Here is a 21,770-nt window from a genome sequence, read left to right on the forward strand (position 1 = left end):
TAGTATTAGCACCAATATGAATGCTATTGATATTGATGGAACTTCCACCCCTAATACTGATAATAGGGGAAAGAAAAAGAATGGCACTAAGTTGATTAGCCCGGTTTGGAAAATATTTAAAATGTAGGAGGTTCAGGGGAATGGAAAAAAGAACTGTTTACAAAAAATGTAGGAAATGATTTAGCTATTGTAGCAAGGGTGGTACTGCCCATTTGGCAAATATTTGCTCACCTATGAAGAAGAAGAAGAAGAAGAAGAAGAAGAAGAAGAAGAAGGGAAATAAACAACACAAACACAAATTGGACCGGGGGGTTGGTACTTTTAAATATTCTCAATAAAAAATGAGGCAAGAATTAGCAAAATACATTGTACATGCTAAACAACCATTTTTGTTAGCTAAAGATACTAAACTTTAAAATGGTTATGTAATTTTGTAAATCCACAATTTAAAAATGTTTTTAGAAATACTATTAGATCGTATGCTTTAAAATTTTTTATTCATATAAACAAAATTTAATTTATATGCTATCAAATTTTAATTCTAAAGTTCCAATTACTTCTAATATTTGGACTTCTAAATTAAACATAAGTTATATTTGTGTTATTGGTCATTTTATTGTTGAAAATTGGTTTTTAAATACAATAGTTTTATGTTTCACTAGGCTTAAATGACCACATACTCGTCGTCTATTGCTGCAAGTATTTTAAATACTTTACATTCTTGTGGAATTGATAATAAATTATTTTCTTTAAGTTTTGATAATGCTTGTAATAATGATTCATCAATAAATATTTTAAAATCTCAATTAAAACCATGTTTAAATGGTAATTATTTCATATCAAATGGTGCATGTCACATATTATATTTATGTATTTAGGATGCTTTAAATATTATTTATACTCATATTTCTAAAATTAGAAAATGTATTATATATATTAAAAGTTATGGAGCAAGAAAACAAGAATTTAAATATTTATGTCAAAATCATGGTTTAAAATATAGACATTTTATATTAGATGTTATCCACTGATACGGTGCAATACGACCCAATACAAAGGCATATCATACTAATACGCATGACTCATGGAATACATATCCAGTCGTAGCATATCCTGTATCCATGATCATGAATACGAATATGATACGCCTCGTATCGGAAGTATCGTATCGATACCTTAATCCTTGCACCTGATGTTTAACTTGAAGCAGATGATCAAAGTCAAGAACAATAGGAGAAAATGGTGAAGTCGAGATTTTTTGTAAAATCAATAGTTGTATAGCATTTTTCCCAAATTATTGTAAACTTTGTTTTAATTTTATTTAATTTATTTGATATTTTTAATAACATAATTGTTATTTTCAATTTCTAACTATATTATATTCTTTATATTTTATTAATTTATTTCATTTCCAATTTTCATATTTCATTCATCCAACCATTGTATGCTTTGTATTATTCAAATTTAAATGAAATAAAATTCTTATTTTTCTTCCAATTTGTTATTTACTTTGAGTAAGTCTCTTTGACTTATTATTTGGTTAAGTATTTTTTTTTTCATTTCCTTGTTAGATTTCTTATTTTTCAAATAGTTAACAAAGAAAGTTAAATATTTTAATTTTACTTAGTAAAAAGATAAACAAATAAAAATTGTCAATAAAAAGTTTGGCTTCATTCGACCCATGCCCAAGGCCCACCTCATGTCCCGGCCCGACACGGCCTACTACCCGTATTATGGCACAATACAGCATGGGCCTACATTGGCTTGGGCTGTGGGCCATGCCGGGCCAATCCCTAAATTATCCCTGAGGAGGGCAGCACACAATGGCCCATGAGCTGACATGGTATGGCCTATTTTACACCTCTAGATGCATTTCTTTTGTTGACTTAAAACCTGATCCGAAAGGGATTATTAAAAGCGGGCCTCAATTAAACCCAAATCCGAACAGAATCGATTTGGGGTCGAGATTTAAAGTATCAATAACCGATTATTCGGTTGAAATTCGGAAGTGACTGGATTTGGCCCTATTAAGACCCGATTACAGCCCTAAATAGTAAATACAATGGATTGGCACACAGAAATGGATTCAAGTACAAGGTATCGGGGCTGAATTGGATTTACCATGGGCTTATTTCCTGCCAAATGTAATGCAGGCCTCAGATCCTTCGTCCCAAGCCAGGATTGGATTAATCTAGAGCGCCCATTAATCTATACAAAAAGGCCTGGACTAGATTACATGAACGTATGGCCCGTCCCCAGCCATTCGCAACTTCAGAGCCCATCGCTCCCAACGGTTCAAAAAAAAAAAAAAAAAAAATGAAATTCCCTTTTTAGCCTCAGTTATCTTTGATTGGGGTTGCATTTCTTGGTCGCGTCTCTAGTCTGAAGAAGAAATTGAGATAACCTGTTTGAACTTAACTTTCTAGGGCTCGTACTACTTACGACCGCTTGGCTCGACCTTCCTCATCTTCCTTCGGTGCCTCTTTTCCCGCGAAGCCTCGAGGATTCGATAAACAACCAGATTATATACTTGAAGGGTAGGCAGAATCTTCTCTTATTCGCCTTTAGATCTCAACCGATGATACTCTTTTTTTTTTTTTTTTTTTCCAAAGATTAAAAATCATTTGCTTTATTCTATTTAGGGTTCCGGTTTGTTGCATCCTCTCAATGTTCTCAGTTTTCTATCTCTATACTTTTTCAAGGTTTCATTCTCATGGATTTTGCCGATGGTGCTGTTCTGATTTGATAATCTAGGGTTTCTCTTTTTTTAATGTGTTCTTAGCTCCTGGTTTTGGGGTTGCTTCATTATCTCTCTTTGTTAATGTATTGTATATTCTGTTTCTTCAACAATTGGCTTCACGTTGTAGGAGTGGGAAACAACGCTTGGGTCTGCTGTTGTTGATTGTTTTTGTTTTCTCTGAGTTGGGTTTCGAAGAGGACCGGACTCAACTAATTAAACTGCGACGTTATGGAGATTCAGACTTCAGGGAAACCAATCGATTCTTTGCTAGAGAAGGTCTTGTGTGTGAATATTCTTTCTTCAGATTATTTTAAAGAACTTTACAGATTGAAGACTTACCATGAAGTCATAGATGAGATCTACAATCAAGTTGACCACGTCGAGCCATGGATGACTGGGAACTGTAGAGGCCCGTCAACTGCATTTTGTCTTCTATACAAGTTTTTCACAATGAAGCTTACCGTAAAGCAAATGCATGGCCTATTGAAGCACCCTGATTCTCCTTATATTAGAGCTGTAAGCTTTTTCTTACATGTGTTTTGCATTTGCAACGTATGTTTCTCCAAACATAATTTGTATGAATTATTATTTCCTTGAAAAAGTTGTTCAACATGAATGCTTGCTTGCAAATTGACTGAATAATTTTATCATGAATATTCGATGAATGACCTCTATGCCATCATAGGAAGTTCCTTGGAATTAGGTGCTGCTTACAGTTGTAACTGCACCTTCTACTTTCTTAATCTACCTGTTTACTTGACATGTTTGGTTCACTTCCAACTTTCAGCTTCCAATATATTGGCACTGATATCAGATGCTGTTTTGCAGGTTGGATTCCTCTACTTGAGATATGCTGCAGATCCAAAAACTTTATGGGGATGGTTTGAACCTTATGTCAAAGATGAAGAGGTATTTTTATCCCTTTCATTATCAACAAGGACTTTATCTCCAGTATACTTTTGTATGTGTTCATTGTGGCCCTGTCCTGTTGGGTGTTCTTAGAACTTATGGTGCCATTGTATGCCATCCATTTCAGTAGGTTCCATTAGACACTAAAGGTTTCTGAAATGCGTAAAGCCACTAATCCCAAATTGCAAATTGACAACTACCATGAAAGCATCTCATAGAACAAAACATAAGAATATCCTTGTTAGACCAAACTAACAGAACACCAGAGAGAAGATGCATAGAGGTGCTACTGGTACAACAAAACAACAAGTGTCAATATATGGTAAGTTGGAAACTGACCAGATCCATCTCACCAAACAAGCAAACCAAAGACCCAATATGCCCTTTGCTAGAGGGCATAGTTTTCAAGGCGCTAAGGCGAGGCTAAGTGACAGGGGGCACCTTGTCGCCTAAGCAATGGATTTTTTTTAAGTGGAAAATACATATCCTAGGTAGTTCCCTAGGTTCCATAACCATCTTTCCTTAATAACTATCCATAATTTTCTTATGAAAATTATGGATAGTTATTAAGGAAAGATGGTGTTTATGTCTAGAAAATCAACATATTTATGAGAGGAAAAAGAAGAAAGAAAAGAAAATTAAAAAAATATGGGGACTGAACCCCTATTTTTGTTATAGGAAAAGAAGAAAAAAAGGTGGAGGAAGAAATGTGTTGATTAGACAAAACTTTAAGTTTTTCCCTTACTTATTGGTTCAAATTCTGAAGTCTTTGAGGGTTCAATACCGCAGTTAGCAATATTTGTGTTGATTAAACCATAACAAATAAGAAAATAATGAAAAGAAATTAGTTTATCTGCCTGGGCGTCGCCTTGACAACTATGCTAGAGGGAGGGGCAGGAAACTCAAGCATCCTCTATAAACTGCAGAAAGGAAAATATTTTAATGATCAAAACCCTACGCCCATCGATAAAGCTCCCACTGGCCTACCCATATATGGGATTCCATCAATGAGCAAAGCATTAGGGCCTACATCCTTCAGAGGCTTCTTGAGGCAACTCCTTGCAGACCTCCTACAAACTTCATCCTCCCGTTTGATGGCAGCTTCTATAGTAGACTTAATCACAGAGGTCAGGCTGGTATAGGTGGCAGAATTTTCACGTCTCTAGGCACTTAAGTTTGGGCCTACAGTGGTTCCATTGGAGAGGCTGAAGCGGTTGAAGCTAAGGTACAGGCCTTGCTGGCGGGGCTGAGGTGTGTAAAATCCTTGAACATCTCTTCGTTTGTGGTGGAAAGTGATTCAAAGGTGGTCATAAACTGGATGTTAAATCATCAGGAGGGGCCTTGGACATTCTCTCATCAGATTAATGAAATCAGGGTTATTCAATCTCAAATCCATTGTGTCTTCAGGTGGATTCCAAGGAATTTGAACTCAGTAGCAGATGTTCTTGTGTAATCTGGGGTGGGCAGGGACTTTTTGTACAGCTATATAGAGCATCCTCTTTAATGGGTTGGGAAGGCTTATTGTTTCGTTGTTTTGCTTCTGATTGATCATTATCATATACATCTTGTATATCCTTCCCTTCTTTTAATGAAAGTTTCCTTTTCTCAAAAAGAAGGGTACTCCTTGCAGACCGGACAAAGGAGCAGACTCTTATGTATGGTTCCTTCCTTGTTCCTCTGAAAATACCTGAGTCACAATTAATGGGACAGGAAGGTTTCTTTAGTTTACTTTTTTCTTTTAATTTCTCTTGGAGCCTAAAGCTGGGTCTGGTTTAGTACTCTTGAATTTATAATTAGCTTGGCCTTGGTGAGAAAAAAGCTTTTAATGTAATCTTTCCCTCATTCTTCTTTGATTTTCATTAGTCTGGATATAACCTTATACAGGGTTACCCAGGAGTTCCATTCTTCAGAGTCAGCCTCATTATTTGAATGTTCTGTTCCAGCATTTGGATTATCCCTTTGATCGTTTTTTTGTAGCCTTAGCCTTCTAGGAACCTGATGGCACTTTTGATGAACTATTTTTTTACTGGTAGCTTTAGAAGATTTATTGATTTTAATGAAAGAATGCTATTCAAGCAACCCCTTTTTGTTGGGCTAGCTTGCAAGCCTGCAACTACTCAGCCCCATACTTTTCAGTTTACATACAATATAAATGAAAATGATCTCCATTTTCTCTTTCAATGTGTACCAATACTGCTTTGCTCCTTGCACTTTCATCCTGTAGCCATCTTTTTATTGCTTTCAAGTCCACTTTCAGCACTATGTTTTTGAACTTAACCTGCCCAACTTCAATCCTTGTAGAATGGCAAGTAGTTCAGATTTTACGGAATCCCCTAGTCTTATGGGTCCTGAATATAGTGCTGTAGCACACCCATCATGATTTCTGAAAACACCTCCTATGCCTGAAATACCTGGATTCTGATGATGCACCTGTCACATAAAGTTAGCTTAATTTCATATGGCTTGGTAAAATCATCTAGGAATGTATATGCAAAGTTGCTCTCTCCCTTCTCATTATACGTATCAGGCATTCAGACTATCAGTAATGGTGGCTTGTTTCATTTTTTGTTTGCTATTACCATAGGATTTTTATTGTCTTATGGGTGGTTTGGGACTTAATCCACTAGAGATAAAAGCACTAGAACTTGAACCACTACCAGTAGATGTAGATACGATCTTCCATGCTTACCACAACTAAGAACCTTGAACTTCATTACCTAAATCATCTTCTACTTCAATGGTATTTTCATAGTCATCATAAATCAGGAATTCTCTGCTTCTTGCATTCTAACCATGTCATCTTTCATGCAAGGTGCCAACCAGCTGGTTGGTAAGGTCTCCTGCTGCTTGTAGCAGAGACTTGGGATCGAATCCCACCTGCACCTGGGTTGGGGTGGGGGGGGTTATGGTTGGGGATAGGCTACCCCCTGTTGTGTAGCCCTTCACAAGATATAAAAAAACCATGTCATCTTTCGTATACTTCTTTGATTGCAGTATGCCAATATCTCTTCCTTGACTTCTATGGGGCATTTGTTACATACTTCAGCATATCTCCTACCACCAACAATGTGCTCCTTCAGGTATAGGGGAGCCATTAGGGATGAAGAGGGGAGCATAACTGCTTTATACTCTGGTCCTGTGGAGCAAGGTGATATGGCAAGGTCAGAGTTTTTGGCTGCAGTTTATGGGGTTGAGAAGGCAAATGAACTGGGTATTAGTAGGCTTATTACTGAGGGTGACTTGAAAACTGTGGTAAAGTGCTTGCATAAGGGGGAAGGGGTGACATGAAAATGGAGGAATGAATTCAGGAGATTTAAATGACTATCAAAGGACATGTCAATCCAAGTGAGATGGGTGAGGAGTACTGCCAACAGTTTGGTAGATAGCTTAGCCAAGCAAGGGGTACATAAAACACATATTTTTTGGGCTCAAATGTAATCTTGGATTGGGTCAGCTTCTAAAGCTGGTTTTCTTTTCACAGCTCTTTGTTGTAACCTGATTTTTTTTTTCTAATTAATGAATTTTTTTTCTGTGTTGTTGATCAAAAAAAAAAAAAAAAAAAGAAAAAGAAAAAGAAAAATAAATATCCCTCCATTTGTCACTTTTCCACAATTTACAAGTGACAACGTTTGTATTCTTGATTTCTTGGGGATTTGTAAATAACACCACCTCCAAGCTGGATTTTTTTATTGCTTTCTCTAATATTGTTAACCATCTCAACACTCTACTTGATAAGAAGTCTAACAACCTAGCTCTTTGAAGGTCTATAAGAACCATCTGTTAGTCCATTAGCAGATCTAGGTACTCATATGACAGTGGTTCTCAATTCCTTCTTTAACTCTGTTGTCTCTTGATTGCATGTCTGTACTTGTAAGCACTCTCTTGATTCCTCTTCAGCCACGCTGAGGCATGAGGCTTTTCTTTTTCCAATTATATGAACCCTATAGTTTAGGCTTTTTGCCCTTTCAGTTCCTCCAATACAGCTAACAACTTTACCCTGTCGGAGTTACCAATCTCAGCAGGCCTAGAGTAAAGCTAGTATATTTCCTTCCCACTTTCTGAAGACTCCCCCAACATCAAGAGGGCCTGATTCCCTTGGCTTGCGGCCATCAGAGTTCATCTTTATGAATCCTTAGGTGGTTAGCTTCATATTACTGTTTAAGCCACTGTAGCCAATGATCAATCAATCAACCACCTATTTTTGATGCAGTGTTCTTTGTGGACAGAACCTGCACCTCTTACTGCTTCAGCCTCCAAGCCTGAAATTGGTATGATCTCACTTCTCAGGTTTTCCAATGAACCAACAATGGTCTAGAGGGTGAGACAAAGTTGCAGCAGGTTTTTAATGTTAAAACTGGACAGTTTCTCATGTACAAGCTGGAAGAGAAAATTTCACCCACAAGACAGTACAATTGGGCTATAAAAGATGCAAAGATGAATACACAACGATTGCAGAAACCAGAAATGACAGTCCAAAAATTGAAGTTGACTGCAGGATTTTGTTCAGTTTATATAGATTTTTTCTACAGCAGCAGTAGCAATGACAACTTTGACCAAAGAAGCAGTTTGCTCAATAGAAGAGGTCTGGTGAGCTGGCTCCTAGTTTGCAGACGAAAGAAGGACGGGGGTTTGGGGATCAGAAGTTTAATAGGGCCCTGTTGGGCAAGTGGCTGTGGAGATTAGAAAAGGAGAAGGATTCCCTATGGAGGAGGTGGTGGTTGGGAAATATGGGGTGGTTGGCTTTGGGTAGGAATCAAGAGAAGTTACAGCTTCTTTTGGGGTGAGTGTCTGGAAAGGTATCATGAAGTTTAACCAAGAATTTAGAGATCTCACCTGTTACTTTGTTGGGGATGCCTCCAGAATAACATTCTGGGAGGATGACTGGTTTGGAGTGGGGAGGCTGTGTGGGATTTGCCCCAGACTTTACAGGTTGGTTGACCATGATGTTCCCATCAGCCACTTCTTTGAGAAGAGGGGGGACAAGGTGATTTGGTGCCTGAAATTCAGGAGATCCCTTTGGGATAGGGAAGTGGAGGAATGTGTAAAGCTGTTGGAAGTATTGGAGAAATCAAAGGTCTCTAGTTCCTCAAGGGATGAACTGTGGTGGAAGGAATGCAAGAAAGGGAAATTCTTGGTGAATTCCTTCTATCTAGCCTTGATTAAAGACCGGATGGGGGAAGGGGGCTGTGGAGGTGTGTGGGGAAATTGTGTTCCATCTAGGGTGGAGGCTTTTACATGGTTGTGGCTATGGATGGTGTCTTTACCACTGACCAGCAAACATATACCATATGTGCAAAGAAAGTGAGGAGACAGTCTTTCATCTGTTCTTTTCGTGTAGTGTGGCTGAGATGTGCTGGAGATATTACTTAGCATTATTTGGTATGCAGCTGTTCCTCCTCGAGTCTCTGGCTGAAATTTTTTCCAAGTGGTTGTCCTTCAATGGAAGCAAAAAAGCCAGAATTGTTTGGAGCTGTATTCCGTTTGCTGTATGCTGGTCCATTTGGAGAGAAAGAAACAGAAGAGTTTTTGAATACAGTCAGTGTGGGCTAGTGGGCTAGAAAAGGTGGTGGAGTCTATAGGAAGGGCTGTCACTGATTGGGTGCTCATTTTAACAGATTTTGCTCAAATTTCCATGTCAGATTTAGGGTCTTCCTTTTGTTGTGCAATTGAGATCCAAGAAAGGTTTTTGTAATGGTTTGTGGTGTAACCTCTACACCAGGCTGTAATCTGTGGTTTTTTATTTTGATAAAATTTCCTTCCCTGTTATTATAAAAAAATGACAACTTTGACTCCTTGACTAACACAATTAACACTATACTAACCATTTAATGCATTCACAACTTACTACAACTCCACAACTTACAAGACATAAGACTAAATGCATTTGCAAACTACTAAACTAGACATAATTATGATATTAAAGACAATTTTGATTCCAGCAATGGATCTTCCAATGGAGCCAACAATTTGGAGGCCCATTTCACTAAGTAGCTGCGATCCATGAAGATGGTCCAGACTCCTAAGGCTTCAAATTCTGGTCCAGAACCCAAATTGCAGAAGCTGCCGCTTCTTGTTCTAAAATTTATCCACTTGGCCATCATGATGGCCATCATGTTTCTAGTTTCTAATGATGTCATCAGTTATAAATGGCTTAAATTCCATTGTTTTGACCCAGTGTGCATCCTTGATAGATATATTTTCAATGATGTCTTCTGTACACCTAGACTTATCTTTGAAAAGTCTTGCATTTATTTCTTCTCCAAAACACCATAATGCCAACTTGGTTTTACATATTAAAATGATGTTTCAGTCTGATATTAGTTTTCTAGGATGCCATGGTCACATTCTTTAGTCAGTCTGATCTGATTAAGATCAAACATGATGATTTGCCATCTTTTGAGAGAACAAAGTGTTAATAGTAAAGAAGATATATTTTTTTTTCAATTTATGTGAATTCTGGTTGGTATATAAAATTAGGAAGCTGATCTATAATTTAGTATTTTATTTTATTTCCTAGGTGACTAGGCACTCCACTGTTGCCTGGAATCATCTATATGCCTTGCAACAGTGAAAAAAAAGAATATGATTGTGGTATTACCCTTCAGGAGTTCTCTCCAGGATCAAATGGTCGAGTAACAACTATGGGTGCCTATGTGCGGGATTTGCTTCTTGGACAGGTCAGTTTTTATTAACTTAATTATGCTCATGTATCATGGGAAAGTCTGCTTACTATGCCTGCCCTTTTCTATCTGTTCTGCATTAGGTTTATATTATAAAGGTTGATTTGTTTTTTATTGTTTGCCATACTTGCTATGGTGGAAATATTGTGAGGTGTAATACTCCAACACTTGGAATCTTCCTATTTTTATGTTCCATGTAACATATTCAACTATCTTTAACTATTGCTCATTGAAAAGCAATCTTTGTATAGAAGTGACTTGCTATGGTCTAGTTCTTAAAATGCTCTCTCCCTTAGTTAGGGTTGATGGACTTTGGATATGGGATTAGCAACATCATAAGCTTTATAAAGTCAATATTGCCATATCTATGGCCTCAATTAGGATGGGTACCATCACTTCCTACGAGGGACACGACATCTTTATTTCTGTGTCCATATATTAATTCCTTTTTTATATGTATATTAGTCTTTATGATATGCTTGTTTTATCTTAGTATTAGTTTGCATTGCAAGTTGGCTTGAAAATTTCGCATATCAAGTAATTCACTTATAGTGTGGTGTTATCATCTATCAATTGGTATGAGCTGTTGTTAATTATTTCCTCTTACGTGTAAAGTAATCTTTGCTAGTGCATTCAAAACTTCTGTTGAGCCACATGATTATTGGATAAACCCTTGGAATTTCCATACACATGACTAATTTAACCACGCCATTTGCAACATGGTATGTATTCCTTTGTTCTGCTTTATGCATTTATCAAAGGCCTTCTTTTCTGCCAAGGAATAAGCTAGAAAATCTTTTCTTGTCACTTGAGGATAGGTATAAACAATACATGTTACAATAAAGTTCATGAAGAAAATAAAGAGCCTGACCATTAGATTTAGGTTTGCAAATCTTCACTGTTGGCTTCAGCATCTTTGAAAATGCTGAAACCACCTTTATGATCTAAATATTTTATCCACGGTTTGTTCCTCAATTTAACTAAGTTCTCTAATGGTGGCAAAAGATATGGAAGATTGGGGATATAACCTTGATCATAGTTGGTCCTTATATAGAGAAACTTAAATTGTGAGACAAGGTGGACTTCTAAGCCTTGTAGGCAAGGATCAAGGTATTGGTATCGGGTATTGAATTGGACAACTTGGATATGGATACAGACACGAATGCACTTTGTAAACACATGGATAGGGACGAAAAATATAGAAATGCTTGGATATGCTAGGGAAAACACATAAATTCCATAAATACATTAATAAATCTAAATTTTAAATCAAACACAAATAATGTGTAAATACATAGGAAATGTATATTTTAATGGTGTATATGAAAAATATATTACAATTAATATGGTGGGGTGTATAAATATCATACAATTTTATTGATAATGCATCAATCAAGAGTTCAAGACACATAATATATACACATATTATATTTTAATTATTATATCAATTATTTTCTATTTTACTATTTTTACTTTTTTACATTAACAAAAAAGTCAACAAATATTAAATTATCAAATGTAAATTAAGATATCAATTAATAATTTATACAAATATATAATATAAAAATATATAACCCCCTATTTGTTAATGTTGTTCATTCATTCATTGCAATAAAATATCTTTTTAAAAGGCAATGAAAGTTATAAAATCATTATTTTGTTTATATGAGAAATAAGAATTTCAGACCCTAACATAGACTTGTTCAGGCTTGCCTCGAGGGGCATAGTACAAAGGCGACTCAGAGAATCAAGAATGCAATATGTTTTACATCACATTAGCTACTTGAAGCAATGCAATTAAGGAGAAAAAGAGATTGTGGGTTTTACATGATTGAAAATGCTTTATATGTTTGCTTTTATTTTTAAATTTTCATTTTAATGCGCTTTACATGTTATGTTTATGTATTTTAATTTTATATAATAGGTTTATTAAAACATTTATTTTAAAACTTAAGTTTATATTTTTTATTAATATTATGTTTAATATTTTTTGAACTTTTTGCATTTTTTTAAATTGTTTTGGCTTTTTTTTGAACTTTTAGATTTTTTTTTGTAATTTTGTGCCTTTCTTAAAAAGGCGTGCGCTTCGCCTTGTTTCTTGTGCCTCAGGCGCAAATTGGCCCTTGTGCCTTTTTTGTGCCTTACACTTTTAAAACAAGGGTTTTCACACAAAAATAATGATTTTATAATTTTAATTGCTTTTTAAGATCTTTTATTAGAATGAATGAATGAACAACATTAGAAAAAGCTAGGTTAAAAAAAAGCAAAAAAGCGTGGAATTTTCAAAAGTCGCACACCTGGGTTGAGGTGCAAGGCACACCAGGCGTGCACCTTTTGAAAGGGCTGTGCCTAGGACCTAGGCGAGGTGCATATCCTAAAACGCATGTCGCTTGTGTGCCTAGGCGCGTCTCAGGTGTGCCTTTTAAGAAGATCTTTTATTAGAATGAATGAATGAACAACATTAGCAAATGCTAGGTTAAAAAAAAAGGCAAAAAAGCGTGGAATTTTCAAAAGGCGCACACCTGGGTTGAGGTGCAAGGCACACCAGGCATGCACCTTTTGAAAGGGTTGTGCCTAGGACCTAGGCGAGGTGCATATCCTAAAACGCGTGTTGCTTGTGTGCCTAGGCACGTCTCTGATGTGCCTTTAAATCACTGGATATAAATGTTGATTAGTATATTCGATAGATTCTATTTAATATTATAAAATAATTATTCTATTATTAATGCTTTATTTATATAGGTTTCTTGAGATTAAAATCATCTTTGATTTAATGTGGATTTGATAGATTATTTATTTCATTAGTTTATAAAATATTAACTTTGAATATTATTCTTTTTAATTTTTAGTTGGAGTTGTTAAACATATATATGCATTATTTATTTGAATTACATGTAGATACTAAATTTAATAAAAGTTATTTTGTTTAACTTATTAGCATAAGACTCAAGATGGCCTAGTGGCTTAAGGGTTGATTTAAGGCACTCTGCGCGTTGGGTGACCTGGGTTCGAATCCCTATATTGTCATTTTTTTAGTAGGACATGGTGTATCGCTATGTATCGGTTAAATACTGATCGATGCACATCTGTATCGGCCCAATATGCATGACTGGCAGGATACATCTCCAATCGTAGCGTATCTCATATCGGGTATGGTCGATACCGATACAATGCACCCCATATTGGACGTATTGTATCGATATTTCAATCCTTGCTTGTAGGTCCTTTGTCTCGTATGCATAATTAGATGGATTCTTATTTGCTTAGTTTTGGTAGGAATCTATAACAACAATTACTGACATGAATTTAGAGGAGGCATTTGACATATATATAGGTCATTATTTGATTTCATCTTTTTTAGTAACATTATATGCAGACTTGCTATATGCTACACAATTTGTTTTATTGTCCCTAGCTCTTCATTTTTTTTTCCTTTGTTCATGATTATTGCCTTCAAATGTGCCTTTTTGTATGACAAGAACCGGTGCATGAAGCCTGGGTTCTTGTTTGTCAATATGGATCAAGGGGATCCATGTAACCTTTTTAAAATTTTGAATTATCTGAACTACTTGAGTGGCTGTGTAAGGATGTGAAAGGGCATCAAAGAGGCTGTATTGGTGAGTTTGTCCACTACAACTAGAATTACAGACTTGCCAGCCACCATGGGAAGCCCAATTATGAAATCCATGGTCACATCATCCCAAAACGAGGTCCGGGATGGGGAGAGGTTGGACTAAGCTCGTTGGCGCTTGTATATCATAGTTACAGCACTAGTAGACGACGCAACAGGCTATGAAGTCTTGTATGGCTTTCTTCATCGTGGTCTAATAGTAGTATTGCACAATTCACTTGTAGGTCCTGATGATTCCAGAATATCCTCCCATAGGAGATTCATGAAAGATCTATGAGAACTTGGTCAAGAGGAGAGATTTGGCTATCACCACCAAGTGACTCTTAAAGAACAGATGCTCACCGACTATAGTGTGCCTGTTCTAATATCCTCCCATAGCACTAGTAGGTGTCTAGGTGATACAGCGGGTTAGTCTTGTATTGCTTTTCTCATCCTGGTCTAATAGTCGAATTTCACAATTCACTTGTAGGTTCTGAGGATTCCAGAATATCCTCCAATAGGAGATTCATGAAAGAGCTATGACAACTTGGTCAAGAGGACAGATTTAGCTATCACCACCAAGCGGTTCTTAAAGAGCGATGTTCACCGACTATCGTGCACCTGTTCGTAGTTGAGGGATCATCTTAGACTCTATCGTGGATCTATGTTACACAACATCTTGATGGGCCTCCTTTTCAGCTTCTTAAGAAGAGGATAGATGGGCCTATATTCAGAGAGAAGTAGCAGCTCATGGACTCTGGACAAGGCATAGGCCACTCTATTGGATGGCCAAAGCTTTTACTTGGCCCTATAATCAAAGAGGCTGTGTAAGGATGTGAAAGGGTATCAAAGAGGCTGTATTGGTGAGTTTGTCCACTACAACTAGAATTACAGACTTGCCAGCCACCATGGGAAGCCCAATTATGAAATCCATGGTCGCATCATCCCAAAACGAGGTCCGGGATGGGGAGAGGTTGGACTAAGCTCGTTGGATGGCCAAAGCTTTTACTTGGCCCTATAATCAAATCCTAGTAGTTTTTAAAGCTCCTTTGCCGCTTTGGATTGTGTTCTTGCTGCTCCAGGATGCTTTGGACTCTGGTGGTTTGTTCTAATAATAAATGGCCTTCCCTACAGGTAAGAGCACCACGTCTGTATGGATAAGGCGACAATCATCAGCTCCTTGTCATGAGTAGACTTACGTTTGGCCCGAGGAGATAAGGCATTGACGTAAAAGGAAATAGGTTGTCCTTGTTGTGTGAGAACTGCCTCAATTCTAGACTTAGATTTACTGCATTTGATCACAAAATCTTGTGTAGAAGTCTGAGAGAGCCAATGTGGGTGGTGTAGAAATTGCTTCCTCCATAGAATTAAAAGCCTGTTGGGCTTCATGAGTCCTGGAGAATGAATTCCTTTAGAGTAACTAAGTGAGTGAGTGGGCTTGCGATGAGTTCATAGTTGTGAATGAAATGATAATAGTAGCTGATAGGGCCCAGGAAACTACGAAGACTCATGATTGATGTGGGCCTGGGCCAGTTGATCATGTTGATCATCTTTTTGGGGTCAGCCATAACTTGGCCTCTCTCTACAATTTGAACCAAGTAGTGCACCTTGTCTTGCCAAAAAAGGGCGGGTTGCAGTGCAGGATATGGAATATAACCCCGGTGGTGGTATTTTGGTGTATTTGGCAAGAGTGGAATGCAAGGATCTTCAAAACCAAGTCTAGTTCTTCTGCTGATGGTATTTATCAGAAAATTTTGGGATGTTGTTTTCATGGCTGGCTGATCATAGGTTGTTTAAGGGTGTAGGTTTTGAATCCTTTTTTGTACATGACAGTTTTTTGTAAAGCAGGGTGGGGGGTCAAGGTCAGAGGGGAACATGTGTTTAGGGTCCCTGAATATAGCATCTTGATGTATTTTGTTCATATTATTATTACAATTATACTTTACCTTTCTCAAAAAAAGGGCAGGTTGCAAAAAGAAGTTTTATGAACATCTTAGGGATATACCCTGATTTGGTGATAGTCGAACTGAAGGTATAGTTTAGAAAAGATTGTGGCAACTTTCAATTCATCCAATAGTTCATCTATCATGGGTATTGGAAGTTGGTCCTTTACTGTTATATGGTTGAGTGCCTAATAATCAACACAAAACCTCCATGTTCCATTCTTCTTGATTAGGAGAACAAGAGAAGAATAAGGACTGGAGTTTGATTAGATCGTACCTTTCCCTAGTAGCTCTTACACAATTCTTTCAATTTTGGCCTTCTAAATTTTGGTTTTAAAAATTAAATCTTCCTACCAAAAAATTTGGTATATTTCAATGCAACTTTAGATAATAATATAAAAAAGATCAATTTCTTTCTTATTATTCTATTTGTTTTTTCCTGCATTCATCCTATCCTTTGCTACCCCCTTCCCCCGTGAAAAAAAGAGAGAGAGAAAGACACTTAAGCTGAATATTTATTTCTTTTAATTACATAAAATTTAACCCATTTCTTCTCTATTGTGGACTAAAATAGGAGTCATCATTATCATCATGTGCCGATTTTATTCTCTCTGCTGTTTTTTATTTTTTCAAGTCATTCTTTCTACACTAAACCAGAGTTGGTGGAATGGACCTTGATAGTTGTTTCAAGAATAAGTTTTTAAATCTTTCTTTCAGATGAATTTGCAATCATTATATAAGTTTTAAAAATAAGTGTTTATAAGTTGAACATGTTCATTGCATCTTTAATAGTTTTGCCACTTCTTTGATTAAATTTTAACCAAATGTAGTCATCTATTAATAACTAATTAACTTTACTCATGATTGGTATAAATATTTGTTGATTTGAGAATTATTCTTGGATGGTTGTATGTTCTCTTCAGGCTGTATTCAGTTCAGGAGGTTTCCAACTGAAAAGAGGAATAACATTTGTTCAGAATACAGATATACTCACACATCTCGTGCCCTTTTGTGCATGTACCTTCTTTTTTCTTCAACTTTTTATTTATTGATTTTTTTTAGTTTCTTTCTTGTCTACGCCATATGGATCACAGAATGTCACGCTTTCAGATGTGAAAACAAGAGTAGTGTTATTATTGATCAAAAAACAAAGACTAGTGTTTTAGATATTGATTATTTGCTAACATGCTTTGGTTATGTTCACTTGCACATTGAAATTAGAGTTATCTTGTTTACATGCATGTTGGTTCATGCCAGTTCTTTTGTCTGACTCCAGATATTTAGAACCATTTTCATTGCTTTTTGTTTTTGTTTAATAACAGTTTAAAGAGACTTTACAAGAAAACTTAGAGTAAGAACTAAAATTACTTTGGGAATTCCATAGATTTATTGAATCGGTTCTTCTTCCTGGATCTCAAAAAAGAGATAAAAATCACTGGGTATATTATGTGATTACTTGGTTTCCGAAATCTACGATTCAAGCAAGCGAGTCGAGAAGGAGATAGTTGAATCAAAGTAATTCCTCTTTCGTTATTGGGTTAGCCATACACTTCACATGTTTCTAGCGATTCACATGGTATCATCAAATGATACAAGTCTTGGATAAGAATCTACAACGCACTAGAACGCCCTTGTTGACAATCCTTTACTCCGACAGCATCTAGGGTTCCTCGAACAATGTGATATCTCACACCGGGAGTTGTTCCAATAATAATACAAGAGGTGTTTTCACAGCTGCACTGAATGCCAGCCAGCTATGCCCCAAAACTTTGTCAAATGGCAAGGCTAGTTTGAACGATAGTAGAGGACACAATGCCAACCCCAAGAAACCAAAACATGACATTCATTCAATGGTGGAAAGCAATGGAGGAGAGCACCACTCAAAAGGATTTCCCAAATTTCTGGGAAAAATCTGACTCTTAACTTGGTACATTTGGAAGCACAGATGCAATAAAAATACCAATAGAAGTTTGATGGACCGGTTAAGATTGTGGAGGGTGCAATGAAAGCTCTCAATGAATACATGTAAGTCAATGGGTCAATGGGCAAGAAGCCCAAGTTAACATGTAAGTGGACCCCCCCCCCCTGAAGGAATGATCAAGATCAACTTTGGTGCTTCTGTTAGGGGAGATGGTCAGTGCTTGTATGGATGCATAATGAGAACCATGGATGGAAGGATCATCAAAGATATTGCCGGTACCATTGGAAGATCAACTATCAATGTAATGGAGTTTTTTGGGCTGCGTTCAAGTCTCATGAGATGGCGATGTAGAGTGGGTATAGAAGAGTTTGGATTGAAGGTAATTCTGGAATCATCATCTTGCTGGGGAATGATCAACCACGATGGAAGTGTGATACCTTAGCTTGACAATGAAAGGAGAAAGGATTGGAGATTATCTACACCCCACTCATTGAGGGAAGGTAACCAAGCAGCTGATTGGATATTAATCAACCACCATGGAAGTGTGATACCTTAGCTTGACAATGCAAGAAGAAAGGATTGGAGTAATGGATTAGAGATTATCTACAAGGCCAAGTCACATGCACCGATTCAATCCCTTTGGATGTCGCACATTTGTAGCATGAACTTGTGGGGTTGTGCAACCCTGAGATTTACATAATCCTTTTTTATTTCCCTTCTTTATCAAAAAGAATAAAAGAAAACAGTGTATAAAAGCACAGTACCCCTAATTGCTAACCTACCCCAGGTTCCCTAGTTAGTGAATATACTAATGTTGTGCCTTCACAACAGAGTGAAGGTACAACCATCCTTGATCCAACGAATTACTACTTTGATACTTTCAAGTCTCCTTCAAGTTTCAATAAAATATATCCTGGACAAAGCTAGCCCCAACCCTTGAGTAAACATTACTACTCATCTCTAATTGATTGTTGCCAATTGGACCACAGTAGAGTGCTAATTTCTCACCTTCATGGTTCTTGAATACCCTACCTATTAATCTATAGTGAAAATTCTTGTATTCCCGTAGCTGAAATATCATGCTGGTTGATTTTTGTTTTTGTGTATTTTGCAATTTTCTTTTATTTTGAGGGTGTGAGGGACATCCATTAAAGCGGAGTTATCTTTTGCTGTCAACGTGTCTTCTCCTTTTCTATGTATGCTCTGAACTTCCAACATTTATTGGATTTTTTAACTTGGTTGAATTTAGTTGACGAAAGTTTCAGATTTAATTACCTTGTCAAGGGGATTGTTTATTTTGGACATGTAGCTAGAGGCTTTTGGGTTCAAACTTTCCTCATCAATAGAGTGTGGAGTCGTTAAGCATAGGGACCTGTTCTAGGATGTCTCGTTACAAAATATTTGTTGTCTTGGAGGTGCTAAAACCTTTACAATGTGATAGCTAGCTAATGGTACTGGTAATTTTCATTTTAAATTACATAAAACAATTCATGATTCATATTCATATTGCATTGGCTAACATCTAAGTGCTTGGTGTTGGTTAGCAACCTGATGTAACTTTCCATTCCGAATGTCCTCGACTTTAAACCTGCAAGGCCCAAAGCTGGAAGCGTTTTCGTTTGTACTTTTCTAATTCTTACCAATATCATCAACTGGATTATGCTTATTTTGGCGTATTCACTTTGCTTGAAAATGAAATGACTGACTTGTTCATCTTTTCCTGCAGTACTACTTCGATACACTTTTCCCTCGCATCCCTGTGCCTATTATGCGGCAGATGGTTACCAACCTTGAGAAGATGAAGCTTCCTACCAAGCACTCTGGAGTCACTGGGGAATCTAACCGTCATGGATCTGATGATACGGCCCGTCGTCCACCCTCTGTGAAAGCTGCCCTTTCAGTCTCCTTTGGTCAGCGTGCCCCTCATCGTGCATCCACAAGGGACTCTTCACCTGTTCGGCGGACCATACCACTTTCTCATGACAGAAACAGTGCGGATGACATGCGAAAGTCTCCCAGCAGCTGCCGCAGCCACAGTCGTGATTTGTCTGATCGAGACCATACTGACCGGGACCGGGACCGGGACCGGGACAGAGACAGGGACAGGGACAGGGACAGGAACAGGGACAGAGAGAGGGAGAGGGATAGGGATAGGGATAGAGGGAGGGACAGGGAAAAGGACAGAGAGAGAGACAGGGATAGGGACAGAGGGAGGGACAGGGACAGAAGGCATGAATATGATCGACGAGGAAGTCATGAGAGTAGAGATTATCGCAGGTCCAGATATGCTGACAGAGAAGGAGAAAGTAGCAGACGAGACTTTGAAAGAAGCAGATACGATGGAAGTAGGCACAGAGAATCTAGTTCTCGTAGAAGTAGAAGCAGAAGCAAGAGTAGAAGTAAAAGCAGGAGTAGAAGCCACAGTTTGCAAGATTGCGTCGATCGTTCAAGCCCATTCAAAGATGCAAACAAGGAGAAGACATCTGCTTCTAGCAATCTGGCCAAGTTGAGAGATCTTTATGGTGACACAGGCAATCATAAAGCATATAATGGACCTGAAAGGGGCGCTAAGGATAGCAGTACAGAGGAAGTAATTAGACTAGGTGGTTCTACTTGGAAGTAGCAGCCTGGGTGGGGGATGCTCTTTTCTTATATTTGGATTAGGGGAGAGAGAGAGAGAGAGACTACAGAGCTCTCAATCTCATGGATACTACTCCAAGGATCATTGTGATGAGGTGCAAAATGACGACTCTAGTTGTTGACGTCTGCATCAATTGTACTTTTGAAGTTGCATAAAATTTGCGTCATAATTTTCATAGGCGAGGATGGCTCTCTCTTGATTTTTGCAGAGAGAGCAGGGTTTCCAATTTACTGGATGCACATTTATGCAGAGAACAGGGTTTAAACTTGTGGGGATTCGATTCTCAGAAGCGTAGTGATTCCATATTCCTATTTGAGGATGCTTCTGCGTCCTTGGTCTCATTTATATATAAATTTATTGGCTTAATTACCAGCAAGCGGTTAGGGCCTTGGGGGCTAGCCATGCATGCATCCTCCTTTCTTGGTGGGTAGTTGTTGACAGTATACTTGGTATTATCATGGTTTCAAGCTGAATCAGTCCTCTACATTTGGAAATTCTAGTCTGCGTCGTCATTTGTCACGCAGTTCAAACTTTTGATATAGCTCCGCTGTGTGATTTCAAACGTTTCCAAAATGTGAAAAAAGATGCACGTCTGTGATCCATCCTTGTCGTTATGACGTGCAAAAATAAAAATGTTTTTATGTTCTGAGTAATAAGGATAGGAGAAAATTAATATGAATCACTTCAATGCTCATATATAGTTGGGTCATGGGTAAAAAAGATGAAATTCTTAAATGGGCGAATGGTGGCAGAAGATTCATCATTGAAGGTGAGGTGCTGATTGCTGAAGGGTGGTTACATGACATCCAAGTTCCATGGAGATTACGAGAGAATCCCAACTGGAGGAGAACCTATCGATCTCATTCTCGTATGTGCAGTTGTACCACCATGAAGGAAATCAAGTAGCAGACTGGCTCATAAATGAGTCCAGACATGTGAACCCACATCTCCCACGTGCGCATGGGCCATGGATTACCTAGCACTGTAAGATTGCTTGGGTTGCGTATTTCGTAGATTAAGTTCACATTTCCCTTTGTACCCCCCCCCCCCCCCCCCCCAAAAAAAAAGGAGGAACTTAAAATTAAAGACCAAGAGAGAGAGCATTCTGTTTCAGTTATTTTAATTATTTCTCATTTTGCTTTTTTAATTTTTCATTATGTACTTTATATTTACTTCTATAATTTTTTAATGCAACATCATCCATGGACAAATTATAAATTTTAGGGTTGGTTTAGTTCACAATTGGAATCATAATTGGAATCCAAATCCTTTGAAATCATAAACAGAATGATCTATTCCCATAGTCTGTTTAATTCAAACAAGAAT

The 21,770-nt window shown here is 37.5% G+C and overlaps 1 protein-coding gene across 2 annotated transcripts; it reads left to right on the forward strand.

The window, feature by feature from the left end:
• Nucleotides 1-2,358: 2,358 nt before the first annotated feature.
• Nucleotides 2,359-21,490, forward strand: LOC148879494 (pre-mRNA splicing factor SR-like 1). 2 transcript variants are annotated; one of them, XM_088961031.1, is made up of 5 exons: nucleotides 2,359-2,537; nucleotides 2,868-3,256; nucleotides 3,569-3,649; nucleotides 10,255-10,326; nucleotides 19,530-21,490. In XM_088961031.1, exons 2-5 carry the CDS (start codon nucleotides 2,969-2,971, stop codon nucleotides 20,424-20,426), a joined length of 1,338 nt encoding a protein of 445 aa, XP_088817157.1. In that variant the 5' UTR covers nucleotides 2,359-2,537; nucleotides 2,868-2,968; the 3' UTR covers nucleotides 20,427-21,490. The 2 variants fall into 2 exon arrangements, with proteins under 2 accessions (XP_088817157.1, XP_088817158.1); XM_088961032.1 differs by lacking the exon at nucleotides 2,359-2,537 and having other exon boundaries at nucleotides 10,167-10,326.
• The last annotated feature ends 280 nt before the right edge of the window (nucleotides 21,491-21,770 follow it).

The sequence above is a fragment of the Nelumbo lutea genome, chromosome 1 (genome assembly GCF_056320005.1).
Source record: "Nelumbo lutea isolate HS-2025 chromosome 1, American lotus-T2T, whole genome shotgun sequence".
NCBI classification, from domain to species: Eukaryota; Viridiplantae; Streptophyta; class Magnoliopsida; order Proteales; family Nelumbonaceae; genus Nelumbo; species Nelumbo lutea.